The 21,160-nt window shown below is 46.8% G+C and overlaps 2 protein-coding genes across 4 annotated transcripts in view; one reads left to right on the forward strand and one right to left on the reverse strand.

Annotated features, from left to right (window-relative positions):
* The window catches only part of Dock1 (dedicator of cytokinesis 1), a 436,098-nt gene that overhangs the window by 164,918 nt on the left and 250,020 nt on the right, over window positions 1–21,160 (forward strand). For both annotated transcript variants that reach the window (XM_070011394.1, XM_070011393.1), the window contains exons 26-27: window positions 3,993–4,120; window positions 5,774–5,869. In XM_070011394.1, coding sequence (XP_069867495.1) covers window positions 3,993–4,120; window positions 5,774–5,869 — 224 coding nt within the window. The remainder of the gene's footprint in view (window positions 1–3,992; window positions 4,121–5,773; window positions 5,870–21,160) is intronic.
* Window positions 13,202–21,160, reverse strand: part of Insyn2a (inhibitory synaptic factor 2A) — a 58,043-nt gene continuing 50,084 nt past the window's right edge. For both annotated transcript variants that reach the window (XM_070011396.1, XM_070011395.1), the window contains one exon: window positions 13,202–15,917. In XM_070011396.1, coding sequence (XP_069867497.1) covers window positions 15,734–15,917 — 184 coding nt within the window. In that variant the 3' untranslated portion in view covers window positions 13,202–15,733. The remainder of the gene's footprint in view (window positions 15,918–21,160) is intronic.

A 21,160-nucleotide genomic window follows, 5' to 3' on the forward strand; every position in this document is an offset into this window, starting at 1 on the left:
CAGGACTGGGCACTTGACCTGCTTTTAACTGCAGAGGGTTTGGGTTTGGAGCTGTGTGCATGTCATTGCAAATTAAAGCGTATCACACATGCCACCCCCAGGCAGGCCCTGGACAGGCACCTGCAAGTACACCTGTGTGCTGCCGCCCAGACTGCCTGGGAAACAGTCCAGGAAAGTGAGGTCCCTAAAGATGTGGCTAGCTCTTGTTCCAGTGCCTTTGTCCTTCAGGTGGCTGCCAAGGATGAATCTGTACTGCTTTGGGCCACAGCGCCTCCTCTCCACTTAGCAGGCATGGGTCTCTGTACATTGCTGGAGACAGGAGATAGTGACAATGGAAGAGAAAACCCTCCTCCACATTGAGCTGGGCATGTGCACACACAGACACACACAGACACACGAACACACACACACACACTCACTGTTTGGTCTTGTTTCATGTTGTGAGGCTATTCCTCTTAAAGAGAACAGAGAAATATTTGCCTACTCAAAGGTTGGATTCCCATCAACTGTTATAAGCAGTCTGTGTTCACATGGGCATGGACTGAGCACGGATGACTGCCTGTCTTAGTTTTGTGTGTAGGCCTGCGGAGCCCGGTCCGCTGGAGGTGACATTTCCTCTCCATAGAGGCCTTGGTCCTTCGCCTCTCTGTGGGATGCCACATCGCTGCCTTCCTTCCTCCAGAGGGCTTTGCTGAGGTTCCGGGGGCCCCGAGGCAGGCAGTGGCAGCGACCATGAAAGCAACCTGTAGCCTCGGAGGCCTCTTCACGTCGCTAGCGTGGACACTGTGCCCTCCAGCTTTGCAGGGCAGCTGGGCATCTGTCTGCTCAGCTTCGGGCCCGTGGTCGGGTGGATATGGGCCTCTCACAGAGGCATTAGACATGCACTCTGCGAGCTCTTCCCTCACACCGCTTTACCTGGTCTTCGTAAAGTATGCTTACTCCAGTTTCCCTATGGTCTTTGGCTTGGGGGCGCTCAGTGAAAGAAATACCTTGAAATATGACAAGATGCCAGTGAACTTTACAGAAGTTTTGTTTCTCATCTTGAGGGGCTGGATGACAAATGGGTGAAGCGAGCACAGACCTCGGACTGGGTGGGTGGCGGGCGTTCTTGTCAGTTAGCCAAAGATGTTGGATGGCATTTTGCTGCCAGGATGAACATGCAGACATCTCCTCCTTCACCCTGGAGTAATTCTGACAAATGGAACCAACACACGCAATTAGCTCTGGGAACAGTGTAGGCCCCAACTGCCTGCCCAGCATGACAGATGAATGGGGCCAGGAAGGGTGGAGAGAGGCCAGGACATCTGGCTACCAGGGAGAGGATGGCCAGCTCTGAATTTTGTTTTATTTTGTTTCATGCTGGCCCTAGGGCTGGAACTCGGGGCCTTTGTGCTGTGTGTAAGCTTTTGTGGTCAAGCCTACTTCCTGTTCTCCCACTCGATCCACGGCTTCCCTTTTGGCTGTTTGCTGGTTAATTGGCGATAACAGCCTCATAGACTTTCTTGCCCTAGCTAGCATCAAACCTCAAGTCCCAGATCTCAGCCTCCTGATTAGCTAGGATTATAGGCATGAACCGCCAGTGCCCGGCTTAATTTGTACAATCATTAATCGGCACATCCTTCCTCTCGCCCGTGCTGGTACATGCCTTTCACCCTCTGCCACTTTGAGTCCCTCCTCAGCAGGCGTTAAAGAACATGTTTACCAAGGCTTCCTTGTTGCTTTTCCTTAGCTGTGAACACCTGCTCTAAAATGCTTTGGAAATTGGCTGGTTCTCCAGAATGGAATCCATTATAGAGAGGATGACCTAGTGGACAGGGACGGCCCAGGTTTTCTGGAGTGCTGAAAGTGGGCCCTTGTGAGCTACCTGTTCCCCTGGCAGGGAGAGAGGACTTGCGTGGAGGTGTTGAGTGGGGGCCACACGCAGGGCAGCAGAGCCGAGCAGGGCTCTTCTAGCTCTCTTCTAGGTGAGTGTTTGCCTTCCACCCATGTTGCCTGTGGCTGAGGCCAGCAGATGTGGGTGGAGTGACTGAAGAGGGAGGATGTAATTTGAAGACATTGGAGTTCTAGGGGAAGAGATATTGGGTTTGGGGTCTTCATTGGAATAACGCATTCCATGCGGCTATGTTTGCAGATGGATTCACCCCTGGGAGTCATTTCTCTTGTGAGGTTTGTCCTTGACTTCAACATCGGTGCCGTCTCCTACCGTGAAAGCTTGACTTGGCTTTTGGGAGCCCCCCAGGTTCCAAAGGATCCTGTCCTCTCTTGGGATGGCCTTGGTGCTCTCATCTATATCACACGAAGAGTGAGATGAGCTGATACGGGAGTGGGTGTGAGGACTCCCTCAGAGCAGAGACCCAGTGGCCCCATAGCTCTGTGCTGTCCCCTCTTCCTTGACTTCCTGCAGGATGATGTTCCCAGTCATCACTGCCAACAAGCCTGGCCTGCCATCTTCCCTGGTGACATACAGTTTTAGTATCCCATACATTATTTGTGCCCGTGGATGGATTATTGTCATTGTGAAGTCAATATGTAAATCAGTATATCCATGTCTTCATATACTCATTGGCCTAAACTCTTTCTGGAAACGCTGACTTTTGATTAGTTTTTTTTACCATGAAGTAAATGCAAATGGAATAAAAAACTTCGGTAATTAGCTGCCCATAGGAAGAGCATGGATCTCAAGTTTTTCTTTTCTTTTTTTTGGTTGGTCATGGTGCTTGAACTTGGTTGCCTGGACTCTGTCCCTGTACAAGGCTAGCTCTCTACCACTTTGAGCCACAGCACCACTTCTGGTTTTCTGGTGGTTAATTGGAGATAGTCTTATAGACTTTCCTGTCTGGGATGGCTTTGAACTATAATCCTCAAATCTCAGCCTCCAGAGTAGCTTGGATTATGGGCATGAGCCACCAGTGCCTGGTGAGTTCATGTTATTTCTAGATCTTTCCTTCTCCTTGCTTGTATCATGCCTACCTTGTCCTCCCCTCTGCTCCAGTCTCTCCTTATACCCTTGTCCTTGGGAGAGCTCTGTGTGCGCTTCTGAATACGTAAGAGGAACCATACCAACGTTGCACGCATTTTTCATTCCTTACATAAACCACTCAAGGAAACATTAATGCAAAACATGCTTTTTATGTATCATTAATGTTGTAAATCCTAAAATCCAGCTACATCGATTTAATGTTGCCAAACCCCGCCGCCTCTCTCATGCTTTGCATCTTAAAGGAAGCAGTAACGTTTGGGTTACTGTCAAAACACCAAGCGGGTGTGATAAACAAGCCAGGTTGGAAACTAGAGGATGCTGGCGTTCTCCTGGGTTTCCCAACTGGAAGAGGCAGTTAGGAATTTCATTTCATCTCTAACTTCATTTGCATCCGTTTCCTTCTTGCTCTTCCATTTTCTGAGCAGTCGTTGTGTGTGCCTATCTCAACAACAAATGCAAGCCCACACCTTCTTTGGCCTGGTCCTCACCCTTCCCACCAGTATCTCTTCATTTTACCTTTGTTTTTCTCAGAGTGATATTTCTGCCCCTGAGTCCTATTTGTTCATCCTTCATCCCCTCTAAACCCTGGGAAGGGCCCAGTGTGTTCATGTCCTGCTCCAGAGCTAGCTAGAGACAGAAATATGCCATGGGAGTTTTTTTTTTTCCCCCAGTTACAAGAAGTAAAGCTTTTAAGGTTGTAAATCAATACGTTAATAGTATGAGAAAATAAATTCAAAAAAAAAAAGAACCCATGGTTTGTGTTTACATCTTCTCTAGTATATGTGCAGCTATGGTTTGTGTACATGATGCATCTTTGTGACATACTGTGTATGTTCATGGAGATGCTCACAAAAGCACAAGTACCTGTGTGAGGTTATAAATTCCTGACAGCCATAGAAATGATGGCACTGTGGTCAACAATTGCAGCTTTTGTGGTGCAGAATGTGAAGATAGAACGCATAAAGGGGCCAAGAGCGCCTGGCACTGACGGGCCGCCTTGTGTTTCCTGTAGACTGCAGAGAGATCCTGCTCCCCATGATGACGGAGCAGCTCAAGTACCACCTGGAGAGGCAGGAGGACCTGGAGGCCTGCTGCCAGCTGCTCAGCAACATCCTGGAGGTGCTGTACAAGAAGGACGTGGTGAGTGACAGCCCCGCCCCTGTGTCCAGCTCCCGGCAGCCTCGTCTGCCATTGGCCTTTACCTTGATGGCGCTCCATAAACCTGTACCCAATGCATTTGTCAAGCCGTGGTCCTTGTGTGCAAGCTCAGCCTCTCTCTTTCTCTCTGTAGCAGTGTGCCCTTGCCTTTTTTATTTATGCATAGATCATGATGTTGTATTGCAAGGTTTATCCTGTTGCATTGAAATTAGTTTATTTCCCAGGTCTTCCCAGTAAATGCCCCTCACAGCCTCCATTTTAGTCTTGAAGGTCAAATAAAGACTTCTATGCTGAAATCTGGCTAATTACCTACACTCTTTATTGAATTTTTTATTTTTATTAAACTATTAGACGCACAAAGTTTTTTGTTTTGTTTTAAGGCAACAAGACAAGTATGCTCTGGGAGTTCTCCTGAGAGAACGTCTCTCTGCTCCTCAGCCAGCAAGGAGTGGCCTCCACAGCCTTCCCAGCTCCGAATATTCTTTGGCATTTCTGAACGCTATGCTTATTCCACTGGTCTTGTTTCAGTCAGTCAGATGTTGGGAAGCACATATGGGAGAAGCTCACCATGGGCCTCGGTCCCGAGCAGCCCTCCTGTGGAGGTCAGGCCTGTGCGTGTGCGTGTGATACCATGTGTGCGTTGCCTCTCCAGGAGTGCATGCTGTGGTGGAAGAAGGGTTCTACCTGCCTATGTTCCGAGCAGGCAGAATCTGTTCTGAGGTCTCTTCTGCATGACCTGGCATGACATGCTCATGCAGATGCATGCATGCTCACATGAGCACGCATGCACACATAAACATACATGAACACACGTGTTGGCATAGTCTCTCCAAGCCTCTTAGGAAGAGGATCAGTCCTTGTGTCGATACTGGACTGGCTTTCCAGAGCCTTTCCTTTGGAAAGGGTTGCCCTGCCCCAGGCCAGCTAGAGAGGCTCCACCAGACCATGGCTTATCTTTTCAGAGAATTGGTTATGCGAGAAGGTGGTAGGACAGGCCACAGGAAGGAGAGGGGAATTTGAGGGAAGGCACAGTACATACATCTTGGTTTGTGGAAGAGGATCAACAACCCCGTACCACTCTAAATAAAAGGGAAGTCCATGACAGTGTGACTTTCAGATAGTTTATTAAACTAACACTCATACCTTCTGTTCTTTGTGACTGTTGTCAGGCCTTGACTCTCAGAGCAGTTCAGCTTGTTATCTGCCTGCCTTCCACTCACAGACGGCCAAATGTCTTTAGAAAACTAATTGGTGGTCTAATCAGGGATCATAAACATTACATTGTTTAAATGGATTTGCTTTCAGTTTTAAGGTTTGCTTAAATTAAATTACTGTGATTATAGCAGATTATCATTAATAGACTATAATTAATAAAATGCATTCAGTTTTCTTTCGGAAGGCTTTGCCTTTGACAAGGATCATTTCCTGTGTGTGTGTGTGTGTGTGTGTGTGTGTGTGTGTGTGTGTGTGTGTGTGTGTGTGTGTGTGTGTGTGGTTGTGTGTGTGTGGTTGTGTGTGTGTGTGTGTATCCGTATGCATCTGGCCAAGGGTTGTAATTGACTGACTCTTCACAGTAAGGGGCCTTACGATGGACAGCCACCGTGTCTCCATGCTGACAATTGTGTCTTCCTCCAGGGGCCAACACAGAGGCATGTCCAGATAATCATGGAGAAACTTCTCAGGACAGTGAACCGGACCGTGATCTCCATGGGCCGGGATTCCGAACTCATTGTAAGTGCTCAGCGGCTCCTGCTTGGATGCTCCAGGCACTGCCATTTTTTCTCCTGCCTCCAATTCCATCTGGTCTTTTTCCAACTGGCATGGAGAAACGAGCTCCCTTTCTTAAGACAGAGTGAGCAGTCGAGACACAGTCTGGTGTAGAAAACTGTCTCATTTTTCCACGTGCTTCTAGAGGCCATGCCTGAGATGGAGGATAAGCAGCTAGCACTTGAGACACAGAAAACTTGGTGCTAGATTTTCTTCTTTCTTCTAACCGAAGACATGCATTTCCTTCTAAGTCTTTTTTCTTCTGGCAATGTCGTTCTTTCTATTTACATTTAAGGTAGCACTAATAAAATTTTATGAAGGGTCTTAAAAAGTAATTGAGCTACTCCATGTTGGCTATTTTATTGTGGACTCTAAAGTAGTCTAGGTGTGTTTCTTTTATACTGAGTAGTTACACTTGGAAAACTATTATTAATTTATTCCAAGAACATCTTAGCAATTAATTTGTAATCTTATATCATGGTGCCTTTGTTCCTGAGTCTTCCACCTTCTCCCACTGTTCTTTAGTTTGATTCCGTAGGGAGAAGAGCCATAGGTTAGTCTTGTTGACCTTTTTCCACTTGTAATGTGCACTGTTCTTTCAGTAACCTGACTGGATGGCTTTTCAGAAAAATAACTTTCATACTTGAAATATCAAAAGCCGGTGTAGGTTTTCACTAGCAGTCAGAAAAGGCATATGAGCCTTCATTGTGTGAGACCTTGGATCTTTCCACCTAGCTAGAGAGCGGACAAGTAAGGGGAAATCCCTGCCTCTCCGGGTGGCACAGAAGACATAGCCCTGGACTCATTTCCTGGTGGTGGCTGGCCTCCTGACAGAGGATGGATGCTGCAGGAGTCAGCAAGGGACGCAGAGGCAGACAAATGCGTTGGAGTCTGTCTTTCTTCAATGAGCCATGCTGGCTTATGTCTTTGAGTCTCCGGACCCGCTGTGTTCAGGCACTTTCTTTTTATGTTTGCGTCATATACTTTTGGGCCGTTGCAGGGATGAACCAGGAAATTGGCGCTATTTGAAGTAGGCTTTCCATTGTTGTATGCCCATTTCCCTGTTGCTTTGAATACTTTACTCCAGGACTGTTGTTCACCAGAATGTAGAAAAACCTTTTTATCCTTAACACTGAGAGGACAGAGCTCTGTGGAGTAGGAGGTCTGATGTTGTAGTCCTCTGGTGCACTTGATGCATGTGCATATGGGCACTAGGAAAGGGGCTCAGGTAGAATCGATGGCGTGTGGCTTGAGGCTGAACCATGTGCTGTGACATACTGCCGTGTCACTTCTTGGAATGGGCTGGCTGAGTAGTGAGGCTGATGTGACAGAATGGTACTTGGGTACACAGGAGGAGGGCATGAGGGATGAGCGAGGTGGTCCCGTGCTCACAGTAGGTGGAGGTGTATAACACAGACCCCAGGGAATGAGGTGGGGAGGCACAATCCTTCCTCTGAGTAGAGCCAGGTCTTTTGCATGCTAAGCACATGTTCCACCACTAAGCGACACCTTCTGCCCTCTGATGAGGGATGTTGTCCTAGGGCTGTGCTCACTTCGTTGTCTTCCTGCCAGCAGTTAAAATGGGCAGAGGAGGGCGAGGAGAGACCCATACAGCACTGCATGGGTGGTAAGCCATCTTTATTGCAGATAGAATGAAGGGGGTGAAGCATGGCGTCTCCTTTCAAACCTTGGGTCCAGGACGCATTGCTGTCACACAGTAGTAGTGACAGTACAACAGCAACTCTGCGATGAGCTTTTATTAATGGACTGGACACTGAAGAATGACCGGCAAGTTTCCTGGTTAATTCTCACCCTCCACTGGCATGGACTATTGTACCCAGTGCCCACGGGCCAATGGGGAATCTGTTAGGACCTCTGACCAGCGTGTCAGAGCTGTGATAGAGCCCGGGTCTGGTGTCCACTTGTCCTCAGTCTTGCTGGGAGCCTGAGTCCCAGTGCTTGTGCCCTGCCCTCCTTCAGCCGGGGCGCCAGAGGCCTGTGAGCTATTCGCCACCGTCTCTCCTGTGAGCGAGGCGGCTCTCGGGGGAATATATTCTATGCTCTGCCATGATTCACTTCCATCAGCGCCCAGTCCAGGGTCTCCCGGAGGGGGAGGGGCCAGACCACCAGTTTGCTGCCCTTCTATTCCCTGACTTGGAGCAGCCTCCATGCTCCTTGGGGTCCTTGGGCATTCCTGCAGCTGGGCCTTTGCACGGTCTGGAAAGCGGGCCTGCCAGTCCTCGCCCAACCCTGGCCTGCCCCATGGTTCAGGACACTGTCAGTGACTGAGCAGGCCCAGCCCACTGCCATGTGGAGGCTCTTCCCCTACAGCCCTACCTTCTGCTGAAGTCTATGGAAGCCAGAAAGCGCCTGAGCGCTTCACCTGCCTGCTTCCCCTTCCCGCGAACCTAACTGAAAAAGGAATCTTAAAAAGTTTACTTAGCTGTTATTTTGTAAAACTGAGTGACCATGGGAGAAATCTCAGAGAGAAATAACCCTGAATACACTGTAATTACTTTCTGAGTGTGACAGCATGAAGATGTGTCAAGAAAGGCATTCACCACTTAATATTTGGGTTTTGAGACACACCTCTCAGTTGTCCACTAACTAAGAGTCTCATCTCGGAGTCTGCCGAGTGCGCGATGGAAGCGGTGTCCTGCTTAATGCACTTCGCCTTGGCCTCCCCCTTTTCTTGCGGTGTGGCTGTGTGCTGTGGCTTCTCATCTCTGCTGCTCCTCTGTGCCATTGGGTTAGAGAAAGAGTACAGCACACATATCCCCAACAGGCCTGAGACAGTGTATCAGTGGACATCTGAGCATGGAGAGAGGAGCAGGCAAAGGTTCACACATCTGTCTTATCTACCTTGGAGGTTTTAAGCTTTGTATATTACTCTGGTGTGTGTGTGTGTGTGTGTGTGTGTGTGTGTGTGTGTGTGTGTGTGTGTGTGTGTGTGTGTGTGTGTGTGTGTGTGTGTGTGTGTGTGTGTGTGTGTGTGTGTGTGTGTGTGTGTGTGTGTGTGTGTGTGTGTGTGTGTGTGTGTAAACTGTGTGCCAGAGAAGTTGAATGACTGAGGAACTGCTTCAAGGTTCCAAGTTATCTGTCAAAATGGACTTTTGAACACCTTGAAGTTATTTCAAAAAAAACTCTTTGAAACTATCCTCTTTGCGTCTCATTGTGTATGAGTTTCTTGAGTCCTGTTTACTTTGTCATATCTCAATGCATTTGAAACCTAACATCTGTATGTCAGGGAGACCATGTGCCTTTTGTCTCTCTGATCTTGGCTTACCTCACTCAAAATGTAATGTCCAGGCACTTCCTCATATGTCTGTAAACTAATATACAAACTGAAAAGAACCCCAAAGACAAGGTTTAACAAAGGACCTCCTCTTAATTTGTCTTGCTGGTATTCTTTGTCTCATAAATGGTGTATACACATGCACATCCAAGGGAGGTGGGAGGAGGACACAGAATCAATGGAAAGCGGGTGGAAAAATACAGTAGAGGGGCCGTCAGCTTCACTGAACATTGAGGAGAGTGAATGAAGCAACTCAAGGGCGGTGATGGGAGGAGGGCAATGAGCGAGGAGGAAACAGCTGATAGATACTAAGCAAAAGAAATGAAATGTACATAGCACCCAATATATGTAAAGTTAACCTTGCCGTATATCACTTCTAAAACAACAGTATAATAAGAAAAAAAACTCTTAAGAGACTTGGCTCGCTCAACAACTTCCTGCTTGGAACTGGCACTAGAAGCAGTGGACATTTTGTCAGGTTGCACAGGGAACAGTATCCATCAGGACTGCCCTCTGGGCCTGGGGCATTCTCTGCCTAGTTGTGTTATAGATGGGAACTGGGCAACTGTCACCACAGCTGGTAAGCTCTGATAGAAGCACAAGGCTTCTGTTATCGGTGTCTGTGATCCTTTATAAAAGCTTCATTTTGCAGTCAGCTATGTATCATTAGTTTTAGTTCATTATATTTGAAATGGCTTTTGGAATGCATTTCATGCATAAGGTTGAACTCTCCCATGATCCTAAGTATTATATTAAAATAAACCAAAAATGCACAGAACATTCTTTGGCTATGGGAGAATAGATATGTTGTTGCTCTCAACAAGCCCTGAAATTGAAGATTTGCAGTGACCTTGCCACAGATTTGAAGGTCATTGCATCTCTGCTGTACTCTGATGCTGTGGCATAATTGAGCAAAATAGTTTTATATCATGTTAGATTTCATGGTTCCTCTTTCTCTTCCTTTCTCAAAGACTGCCCAGGCCCTGCACATATTCAGTGTTCCTCTCTCTTCTGTGTGGTTGGCGGGTTTATTGCTGAGCAGGGGTCCTTTATAGGCAGGGATCACAGCTGGGGCAGATGCCTCGTGTTGTCTATAGGGGCCAGAACAGACATTTGGTGGTGGCCTGGGCCTTACTGTGCACAGTCTTCCCCGGAATTAGCTGCTGAAACCATTGATACGTAGCAATGTTCCTTCTTCTATGGTATTACAGCTGGCATAGCTTCTTGAAGATGATTGGATTTGTGTTTTGTTCATGGATCCTTTAAAAGTGTAACTGAGGGGGAAGGACTGTTGTAGAATCTTCTTTGCCCTGGATGTACTCCAGAAGACTGAAATTTACTAATTCACTAAAATGGAAGTGTGGGCCTCATCTAATGAAGGTGTTTTCCTGGGAATGTTCACAGAAGCAGGTGTAGGGACAGAAAGACCTGCCTAGATTCTCCACTAAGCCTCTGACTTTCTGGAGTCTAGTGATGGACACTTCTTTTTTCTTCTCCCCTCTGGGTACCTGATGTGGGGGTTAGGATTTTGATGTTGGTACCAAGGAAAAAAATCCATATTTTCTTTGTGGGTGGTTCAAATAAGTACCTGACAAGCTTCTTCATTTGGAAAATAGGTTTATAGAATTGGTTTCCTGGTGAATTGTGCCTTGTTACCATGGCTCAGAAGCAAATCTTTCTGCAAGGATGCTGAATCCTGCATGAGCTGTTATATCGAGATGTTTATTCTCTTGGAATTTAAGTATATGATATGCTTTTTAAAAAATTGCTGTTTTTTAAGTCTTTGTTGGCAATGGAGAAATATATTGTAAATGTTTCGAGTAGACAATGTGTGGCTCTTGTATTCAAGTATCACACAAATTCTTAATTACTCCGCTTGTTAGTAAATCTTCTGACAGAGCACAAGGTTTTCAGAAAATCTCCCTAATGCACATCTGTGTATGAACAGTGATGTCTTTATAAGTTTAAGATACTTTCATTTTATGTAAATTCATGTAATTTCATTTTATGTAATTTTATTGTTATTATTAGGGTGTTGTATGGAGGGTTTGCCATTGTAAGTCAAGTAATGTGCCTAATTCTCTTTGGACAATGTCACCCCTCCCTCTGCTTCCCCTGATTTTCCCTTCCAGCTCTGCCTACAAGCTATGTAGTTGGTATTGGTAGAGCAATTTTTCTTAATTCCTGTGACCCCCAGTGGTTTTTTTTGGGGGGGCTCGAACTCAGGGCCTGGGTACTGTCCTTAAGCTTCTTTTGCTCAAGGCTAGCGCTCTACCACATGAACGATAGTGCCACTTCTGGCTTTTTCTGTGTATGTGATACTGAAGAATGGAACCCAGGGCTTCATGCATGCTAGACAAGCACTGTACCAATAAGCCACATCCCAACCCCCTCTCCCCCAGTAGTGTTTTAAGGTTGCCCATTCCCTGTGGGTTTATGGCAGAGGAAATAAAAATGTTATCAGTACGTGATCGAAATACGTTTTATAATTTCTGCATATGGATACTAAACTGCAAAGGTGGCTTAAGTTAATTACTGAGTGATTTCCAGGGTAATAAGCAGCTTTCAGTGATCTGCCACCCATCAGGCTGCATGGTACCAATTACAACATGATTAGTTTATGCTAATTCATGGTTGGGATGGGACATCTTTGCATCATAGTGCTGTTTACTTCCAGACCAAGTGTGAGTGGTGGAAGTTTTGAAGATCAAGGAACACATTGGTTTGGATATCTGCCCCTGTTGTCTTTAGATGACTTTGCACCTATGAGATTGCTTTTGTTAGCATCAAGCGAAATTTCACTTCCTGGTAAAAATGCTCCTAAAGAGTCACCCAACAGTGGTAGGCTTTGTAAAGTTGTCCTGGCCTTCTACACAATGTAATAGGGAAAAGTTCCCACCCCTTACTTGTTTCTAGTTCTTATTCTCAGCCATGAAAAACTCTTTCAGTGGAAGTGGTCATTTCGGGTTCATTTAGTGATTGTGTATCTTAATTCCTACCCGCGTGTGGTAAATCCCTCAAGGAAAGCTGTGTTACCAGATGCCTCTTTGCTCTTGTCAGTGTATGTGTGTGTAGCGGGGGCGCGGGGGGTGGGGGGGAGGTGTTCAGCCGAGGTCCGGTTTTCCTCACCCCTTTGGTACCCAGCTCTATGCAGCAGGCCCCTGAGCAGCCTTGCAGGGTGCCTGGGGGTCCTTCTCAGTTGGTTAGCCCATGCCTTTCCTGTCTCTTTCCCTTTATGGGAATGGCTCCTGGAGGTGGGGGTGGTCAAGAGTTTACAGATGATTATAGAATGTATCTGGGGAACCTCTTCCCCTCCTCCCCTGCCCATGTGAGGGCGCCTGCCTTCCTTTTACACACAGCTCCGGTCTTCATCCATTTCTTTCCCCTGAGTCAGGGCTGCAGAAGCCTCTGGTCCAAGTCTGCGTGCCCTGTGGCTTCCCAGTGGGTTCTGGACACTGGTAGGGCTGGGCTGATTTCACTGAGGAAGCAGGTGCTAAACCCAGCCAAGGTGATTGCCCCCTCCTCCTGTGGGGCAGAAAGGCAGGAACAAAGGAAGGAGCTGTCCTGTCCCCATGGCTAGGATCCCCCCTGCTTGGTGGATGCTGTAGGGTGAAGCTGTCTGCTGGCGCCCAGGGAGCGTTGCGGTGGTGACATTGGCTGAGGTGAGCTGACCGTGCTGGAGCTCTTTAAAAGTTACACTTCACACTACAGGCACGTGGTGCTCTAAGCCTGATGCTTCCCTGCCCATCTTAAAAAGTTAACCTGTCTTGTTGGTGTCCAAGCTCATGCTTAGGGAGCTGGGCAAACCTGGCAGGTCCCCTGTCTCCAAGCCAGCGCAGGCAACACTTGGCGGTGCCCAGATCACAGAGTACCTGGCTTTGTCCTTCCCGGGACCCATTCCTTCCTTCACTATGATTTTCTTAGCTTACTTCATATTTTTTCAATGTCCTGAGGGTAAGAAATGAATTTAGAAGCCATACAAAACATTATGTTTGAGTTTTTATTTAAAAATTAGTAAAGAACTTGATGACAAGTATAATAATTGAAGTCTCTATCTGTAATGGCATGAGTTACGTCTACATATGGGGAAGACTGATTTACCGTGGTTTGGTATCAAAGTTTTCACTTCAATCTTCCCAAGAGAAGGATCACCATCTGTCAAGGATGTGTTGCAATTAACCTAGGAAATGGTTTTTAAAATATATTTTTCTATTTGGGAGATGGTATTACTTTTAGGGTGTAGTTAGTTTATCTTTAGAGTTTTCTTTTTGACTCTGACAATGTTGATCTTTTTATTTTTTAGTGTTTTGGTCAACACTAGTTGGAAATGGTGACCTCTCTGGGGCTGGGAGGTGTTCTCATCTAGACACTGCGCAGTACTGGTTAGAAAGCACTTCATTCAGTTCACCAAGAGGGGGTGGAGGGAGGGTTCTTCTGACATAAGGAAAGGTAACTTGTTGCAAACATTTTCATAACTTTAGTTAAAAACAGTATAAAAAACATGAAACACGTTTTTTTTAAATATTGAGTCTACATGAAACAATTGCACTTCCTTCCTGGTACAGGGTCAACTTGCTTATCTTCTTGCACAAAAAGAAATGTCTCAGTTCAGTTACTGCTATTCAGAGATTTGAATGCTTATATAATGTTTCCACAAAAGGTGTGTGTGTGTGTGTGTGTGTGTGTGTGTGTGTGTGCATGTATGTGTGTGTGCATGTAAAAGAGAGAGAGTTAAATATGTGTATGCATGTGTTAAATATAGCTCCGCTATCTTGTTAGCATCACCCCCAAAGAATGCTTATATATTCTCTTACTTTCTCTTCTTAGTTCAGATCCGATTGCTGGTCAATGGCTCCTTTAGAACCCTAACTTGGGAAACTAAAATGGAATTACTGTTGAGTCGGAAGAAAATGTGTGGCAAGAAGTAGCTTGAATCTGGAGGAAGCAGGTTGAGACCCTTTCTGTGAGGGAGACCACGTTGTATTCGGCCTCTAAGCCGTGAGTTGGGTGTGGGAGCACACAGTTAGACAGGAGACCAGATTCCTGCACAAAAACTTGAAGACTATGTTTTCTGGTATGTCCACAAACTGTCCAAAATTTCCGTTGTACCAATAAATAAATAAATAAACAAATAAATAAATAAAAGGCAAAAATAAAACTTCCTATTTCCTATTGTGGAAAGCCGAAACTTGATAGACAGCGTCATTAGCACACGAGGGGATTTCAGTTCCTATAAAAAAGATATTTGCAAAGGTGCGAAGAAACCAGTGGAAAAATAAAGGAATGGAGGTTTACAGTTGCGATGTGTAGTCAAAAAGAACTCTGTTACTGTGCATTTAAAAAATACCTAAAAACATTGGATTTCACAGCTTTCCCCTAAGTATGTCGCATAGCACAGCTCACTAACAAGTTACATGTAGGTGATATTAAGTTTGTCCATTGGTAGCAGCTAAAAGAAACACACAGCTTCACTCTGAGGTGGCCAGATCTTGCACGGCTGTGACAGAGTGTAACGAATTGCATGAAACGTCTGGCCGTGCTCACGGGGGCCCAGGATTGATCCACTAAAATATTTCCTGCTAGGGCCCGATGCCTGTGATTTATTGGTGACAGTATTATCCATTGTTTATCTCAATGTGTGTTTTCAAATTCTTGCCAGAATGTATCATTTGGCCTTTGGGTACCAAAAGATTAAAAACGAGATCTTAGAAAGCTTAGTGTCCTGTAAGCTCTGACCCTGTCAACTCTCAGTGATTAAAGGCATGTCCTGACTTTAGGGACCTCCTGGCTGCTGGCCATTTGGAAAAAGAGCAGTAAACATGTTGTAGGTCTGGGGATGAAGAGGATGTTAAATTTGAGGTGTCGATGTGACACTGAATTGTGGTCACTTGGCTTAGCGCGACAGCACATGAAGGCAAATACACATAAAGTCACATTTTAGAGCTTATTCATGGTCTCTGACCACGTGAAAAAATTGTGCTTTCTCCGGAATTTGGTGTGCTGAGAGTTGCACTTGCCCCCCCCGCCCCCCAGCCCCTTGCTTATTTGCAAAATGAAATGTAAAAATGAAGTCCTTTGCAAACGTAAGGCTTGCTTGTTTCTTCTCATTATTTAAAAAAAATAAAGGCTTGAAAATAACTCTATGGGTGTTAGCTGTGTCCAGGGAGTGATAACCCGCCCATCGCTGACTGGCGGTGTAGTTCTTGAGCTAGGGATGGGGTGGGGGGCTGTAGGGGGAGGGGGGAGGATTTTTACTGATCATCTTGACTACATAGGCTTTCCTCTCAGTCTCTACATCCCACATCAGAGGACTGAAAAGAGCAGCTGGCTAGGTGTGCCCTTTACTCTCTTGCTCTGTTAATGATCTGTTGGTACAAAGGCCTTTTTGGTAGGAACACAGGGCGAGAAGCGGGGAGCGCGTGAGTCTGCGCCTCAGTTCCCTTCATCCTGTTCCTGTTCGTTTTGGAAGAGGATTGACTTAATAACTCCTGTGGGTTTTAAAGACGGCCTCGATACTCCGATCACCACGAGTCTTAAAGAAACCAGAGTTTCCATCTTCCGTGCTTTTTGGACTCAGTTTTGGATTTTTGCTTGGGTGTCGAGGAGTAAGTCTCCTGTGTATAAGGCGAAGGTACAACCTGAGTTTCCTCGATTGGGTGCAGTTTCTTCAGCACAGGCTGCAATTTGTCTTCTTGCTGCTTGAAATCCAGCTCCACACTAGAAAGACAAAGGAAGACTTCAGTACGTGCTCCTTCCTGTCTGATAATCCCCCTCTGGGACAGCAAACCGGGGTGACAATCCTGTCTGGTAGTGGCCATTCTTAGGTAACTTTATACATTCATAGTAACTGTATGGTACCCTGTTAAGCAATTGGCTATATTATGTTTTAACTTTAGCTTGCTTTGAAATTGCTTTCAAATCAGATTATTTTCACATGAAAATAATTTACTTGCTTTCATGGGTGGAATAATGCAGTTTTGATGTATGTAGCTGGTGTGGACATCTGTAAGGTATCTGTTGAAGTGAAAACCATGCAATATGAATGATCTAATGTTTATCCTGGACTGTGCACATATCGCCATGTAGTGGGAGTAAGTATAGACTATCCTAACATATACCTGCCAGGCCCACGCAAGCTCTGTTCTATGCAGCTTGTCATCAATCAGAGAAATCTATTTATCACCTCAGCCATCGTGCAGCAAAATGACCTTGGACTGCATTCTCCTTGTAAAATTTGACTCATCCTAGGAGCCAGAGCGTCTGACTGAGGCTAGGGAGCGCCTGGTGTTTAACAAGTCTACACCATTTTATAATACACAATTGTTACCAAATGGATTTTCAGGAAACAACACAGATAGTGTTTGGGAAAAACAACACAAACTATAATTACATTTCCGCAGCCAAAGTGTGCAAACATGTAGTTACAGGGGAAAGATGTTTGCCAGTAGTGATGTTTTCGTTAGAAAGATAAGATTAAAGATGACTCTTCAAATGTATGTTGCTACTCAAGAAGTTTCTATGAAGAGTACCGTCAACTCACCTGGAGTCATCCCTTCTCCCCAGGGCAGGGCTGTCTTGGCTGCCCTGGCTTTCCCTGTCTGGGTTCCCTGGGTCTGTGGGACAGAGTCACCGACCCACTTGCTATATTTCTGCCACTATACACAGCAGTGGGGATTGCCTTTCTGTGACTTTCCCACTCATCTTCGGCACCCTGTGGTTTGGGCCAGGGAGCTGGAGGATTCTGTGTCCTCTTTCCTTGTTGAATCTGGTGGCCAGACGAAAGGTCACTAGATTTCATTAGAGGCTCAGCAACAATAATAATGCAAATGTTCATAACCTTTTATAACTAGTGAAAACCATAAACCATGTATAAACATGAAACCCTGTGGATTTAGGGAACCATTTATACTAACCAAATTTTGACATTTTGGAAAGACAAAGTAGCAAAACTGTATTATCTGGAGTTTTAAAAACAAGGTCCAGCCCTACCTAATAGTTCTTTATGTTTTAAATTCATTGCTACATTTTACTAATGGTCAAAGATTATAATATTCCTAAAAATATCCCCAAAACTTCTTAAACATGTTTATGGCTAGTTACCCTATGTTCTTCAAGCAAACTCTCTTTTCCCTACTTCAAAGGCCCCTGTGAGATCTGCCATGCACAGGGAGTGGAGTGAAGGCTCAACTTCGTCATCGACTTAGGAGGCTGACATCTGAGGATTGCAGTTCAAAGTCACCCTGGGCAAGAAAGTCTGTGAGATTCTTACCACCGCTTAACCACCAGTAAGCCCAGAGTGGACATGTGGCTCAAATGGTAGCACTCCAGCACTGAGTGGATAAAAGCTAGGCACCAGACCCTGAGTTCAAGCCACCCCCTCCCTACCCCATCCCAAAACTGCTCATAAACTCTAGTCTCGTGACTCCAGAATGTGTGAGAGTGGATGGTGGAATGGTCCCTCTTAGAAACAGCTATGGAAAGTATAGGTGTACGTCTGCACTGTGCATGTGAAATTCAGGCCTCAGTTCTGGAGGTGGTGAACGGGTCTGTGACTCCTGCCCCAGTGAAGAGCCAAGATGGAGGTCTGGCTTAGGTCCTGCATCTTGTTTAAAGCTTTATAGTTGTTGTTTTTTTTTCTACTTTGAAAAAGGATAGTAGTTCCTGTCTTACTCTATTGTGATAAGAAGTTTCCCCCTAAGAAAGGAGCCCATGAAAAAATTTCTTAAATATATGTTATGAATTGGATACTATTTTATCCACATCATCTGTGGATCACTAACTTTCCAGTGGGATCAAGGGCTAACTCAGAAAGAGATCTATTAGAGACTTCTCATTTCGCTAGCAAACAAGAGCCCCTTGACTGAGTCTCCGAGGGGTGGCATGCTGGGCACCGAAGAAAAGTGCTACCAAAGTGCCTGGCTGGTACTGAACACCTGTCTTCCAGGTTGGGGCCATTTCAGATGTCCTGCCTAGGTTTTTGGGTTGTCAGGACAGTGGATAGCGCTAGCATTTCTTAGAGTTAACAGTGCAGTCCTGGGTACCTATAATTATTGAATTCCCATTAAGTAACTACATTGGGAATCCTGTTATTAACCAATTTATCACACCGCAGAGCCGTGTAATCACAGAGTAATCTAATCTGAGTCCTTGTTAACAGAATGACTCGACTTTATCTGTCGAGTAGACTCTGTCCATACTCCTCCAGAAAGCTGTCCTGGCACACTGCAACCCGAGTGGGCTTGGTGAGCCACCCGGAGCCTTGAGAGCCTCTGGGACAGGCCTGCAGTGGGGCGATGGAGGGAGCGAGTGGCTGTGAGCCCTGCCGCAGGCTGCCACGTGTACAGCAGTCAGGTTGCAGGCATCTGCTTGTGGGGTCAGTGTGCATCACCAGGCAGTCACAGGAACGCCGGCTGCTAGCAGGCATGTTTGCACCGTGCTCCACTGCTGTCTGCTTAGACTTTCCTTGGTGTTAAGCTGCTATACCAAATCACTGAGAGGTGAAGCACACAGCTAGACACAAGCTTGAGTCTGTCTGTCTCTGGCCAAGGTAGAAAGGGGTTCCTTTAGTCTTAACAACTATACAGCTAGAAGAACCCTGTCTCGAGGACATTCCAAGCCACTGCAGCTCCTCTGACTAGCCTTCCATGCATGGCTCCTTCCAGACAGGGCTATGGGGAACCTGGCTGGCGGGGGGTGAGGATGGCTTTCACCCAGACACTGGAATGACCTGCTCCCATCGGTAGCGGGATTCCTGTGCATGGCTGCGGTCACAGTGTTGTCTTCTTGAAGGACATTGTTTACCCCTCCTGGAGCACCTGCCATCAGTTCCTAGCAGGGTTGTCCACTCACCATCCCGCTGCCCTTCAGGTCCACAAATGTCTGATCACTTCCCACTTATGCGCCCACCTCCATCCTCCATGAATTCCTCCTGCACATTAACACGGAACTCCATCTGTGTCTACACTATTTTTGGCTTTCTTCTTCCTGATCGCAGGTGCCATGGCCAGGGGAAGAACGGTGTGCTGTGTCTGTTCCCAGCAGCTCTGTCTGAACCTGAGTCACGGCAGCTGCCTAGGCAGCGTTTCCTGCATGGATGCAGACTGGCGTCTGGAAGGCCAGTCCTGACTCAGTGCTCATCCCCGTTGCCTTGACCCTCCCAGTGGGGTTGCTCTTCTTATCCTGTTCCCAGTGTGAGGTCCTGTGTAGCGCAGACACACGGGGCTCCTTGTGGAGACAGTGAGTGATGCAGTAGAGATTTAGGCAGGCAGTCTACGGCCTGACTTCCCTCTGCAGCACTGGTCTGAACCGTGTTCTGCAGGATGCAGCGTGCCGGCCTGCTCGCTGCTTCCTCTCCCTAGGTGTCTGCAGGAGCTTGGTGGTTTGTTGGCACCTTTAGGATTGGCCTTCAATTGGCCAGTTTCTGGTGCTTTCCTAAAGGGGACTGGTCATATCATTGATTCTCTGTGCCTTCTTCTGTACCAAAGGAGGGTCTGAGCCCAAACTCTTGTTTGTCCTGTGATGATGTTGCTTCTAATGGCCATCAGAAGCAACCAGGGGGCCTGCACCAGAGCAGAGCTTGCTCTTCGCTGCATGGGCAGATGGAGTGTCTGGGATCTGGATCCCTGTGTCTCTTTAGACTCCATTCAGTTGTCCAAGTCTCTGTCCGTGGCACTTAAAGCAGGAGCCTTTCTGTGTGCTATCCAGCTCAGGGGCCTAAGCTGGCATGTGTAACACCCAGGCCAGCAGCTATGTGCATCTTGATGAAGGGTTAACACCTCAGCGGGATAAGCAGTCAGAACAGTGTCGTGGCTGCTGATTTCAGAGCGTGAATCTCCGGGTCTGGGGCCTGGTAGGCTCTCCCTTAGTGTCTGCCCTTAGGCGGAGGTAGCCCGTGGGTTTCACTGAGGAGAAGGATCCCACAGGACGTCTTACTATGTCCCTGTGTGTCGCTCTTCATTGCCCGCTTGCATGTCTATTTGTTCCCCTTGCTGACAACAGAACCTCCCCGTGTGTGGAAGCCCTAGCTCTGCACACCTGTGCTCATCTGGACCTCTCAGTGCCATACGAACGGACATGTGCTTAAGTCAGGTGGGGGCTGTTTCTTCAGTCTTTTTCTCTTAAAAATGAGTTTTAAGTATGCGGACTGTCGTAACAAAATTATTATCATTATCCTATATGTTTCCAAAGAAGTAAAAATCTGCCCCAAATGTCAGGCTGCGCCATCAGCTCACACTCAGCTCTGCTTTCTCCCCAGGGGTGGCTAGGTTTTCAGGGCGTCTGCTCCCAGCCACTTCCTAATGAAGAGCAGGGTGCTCCTTTGTGTCTGATGCTTCCACTGTTTGTCTGTCTGACGCTCGTAGAAATACCTGGGCCTGCCAGATTGCTTTGCAAGCTGTCTCCAACTCCTCAGGTTTATTGGATGCAGTCAGTCTCTGACCTCATTCCCTCTAGGTAGTGGGGAAGAGTTCAAAGTAGATGACTTTGGCTCCAAGTACTTGTTTGTTTTCTGGAGTGGAAGAAAACTTGAAGTCTTTGATTTCTCTCGTCGGCCGGTGCCGAGTGGCTCAGTGGGCTGCGGATCCCAAGTCTCTGCTTTTAATTCTCTTTGAATTAGATCACAGAGTCCCTGGTGCTAACCGTGGCCCTGGACCGATTCATGCTCTGCTGCTGTGGATAAATCAGATCACCTTGGGGACCGGAGCTTCCCTGACTGTGAAATGATGGAAGGGACGCGCTTGCACTCACAGAATGGTCTCGGGCAACAGCGATGCGGGCTCAGGGGGCCTAACTCTTTGGGGTTTGGGAAGCCTCTTAGCGTGTAGGTTGAGTAAATCCAGTCCCAAAGCACAACCATGTGAAGAGAAGTCAGCTAGAATCTGGCCAGCTTCCAGCACCTGATGGGCAGCACTGCCTCTGCCCAGAGGAAGCCAAACACTAGGGTTCACTTCCGGGCCCCGCAC

Source organism: Dipodomys merriami, unplaced genomic scaffold, assembly GCF_024711535.1.
Source record: "Dipodomys merriami isolate MVZ:Mamm:240054 unplaced genomic scaffold, mDipMer1.0.p SCAF_82, whole genome shotgun sequence".
Classification (NCBI taxonomy): Eukaryota; Metazoa; Chordata; class Mammalia; order Rodentia; family Heteromyidae; genus Dipodomys; species Dipodomys merriami.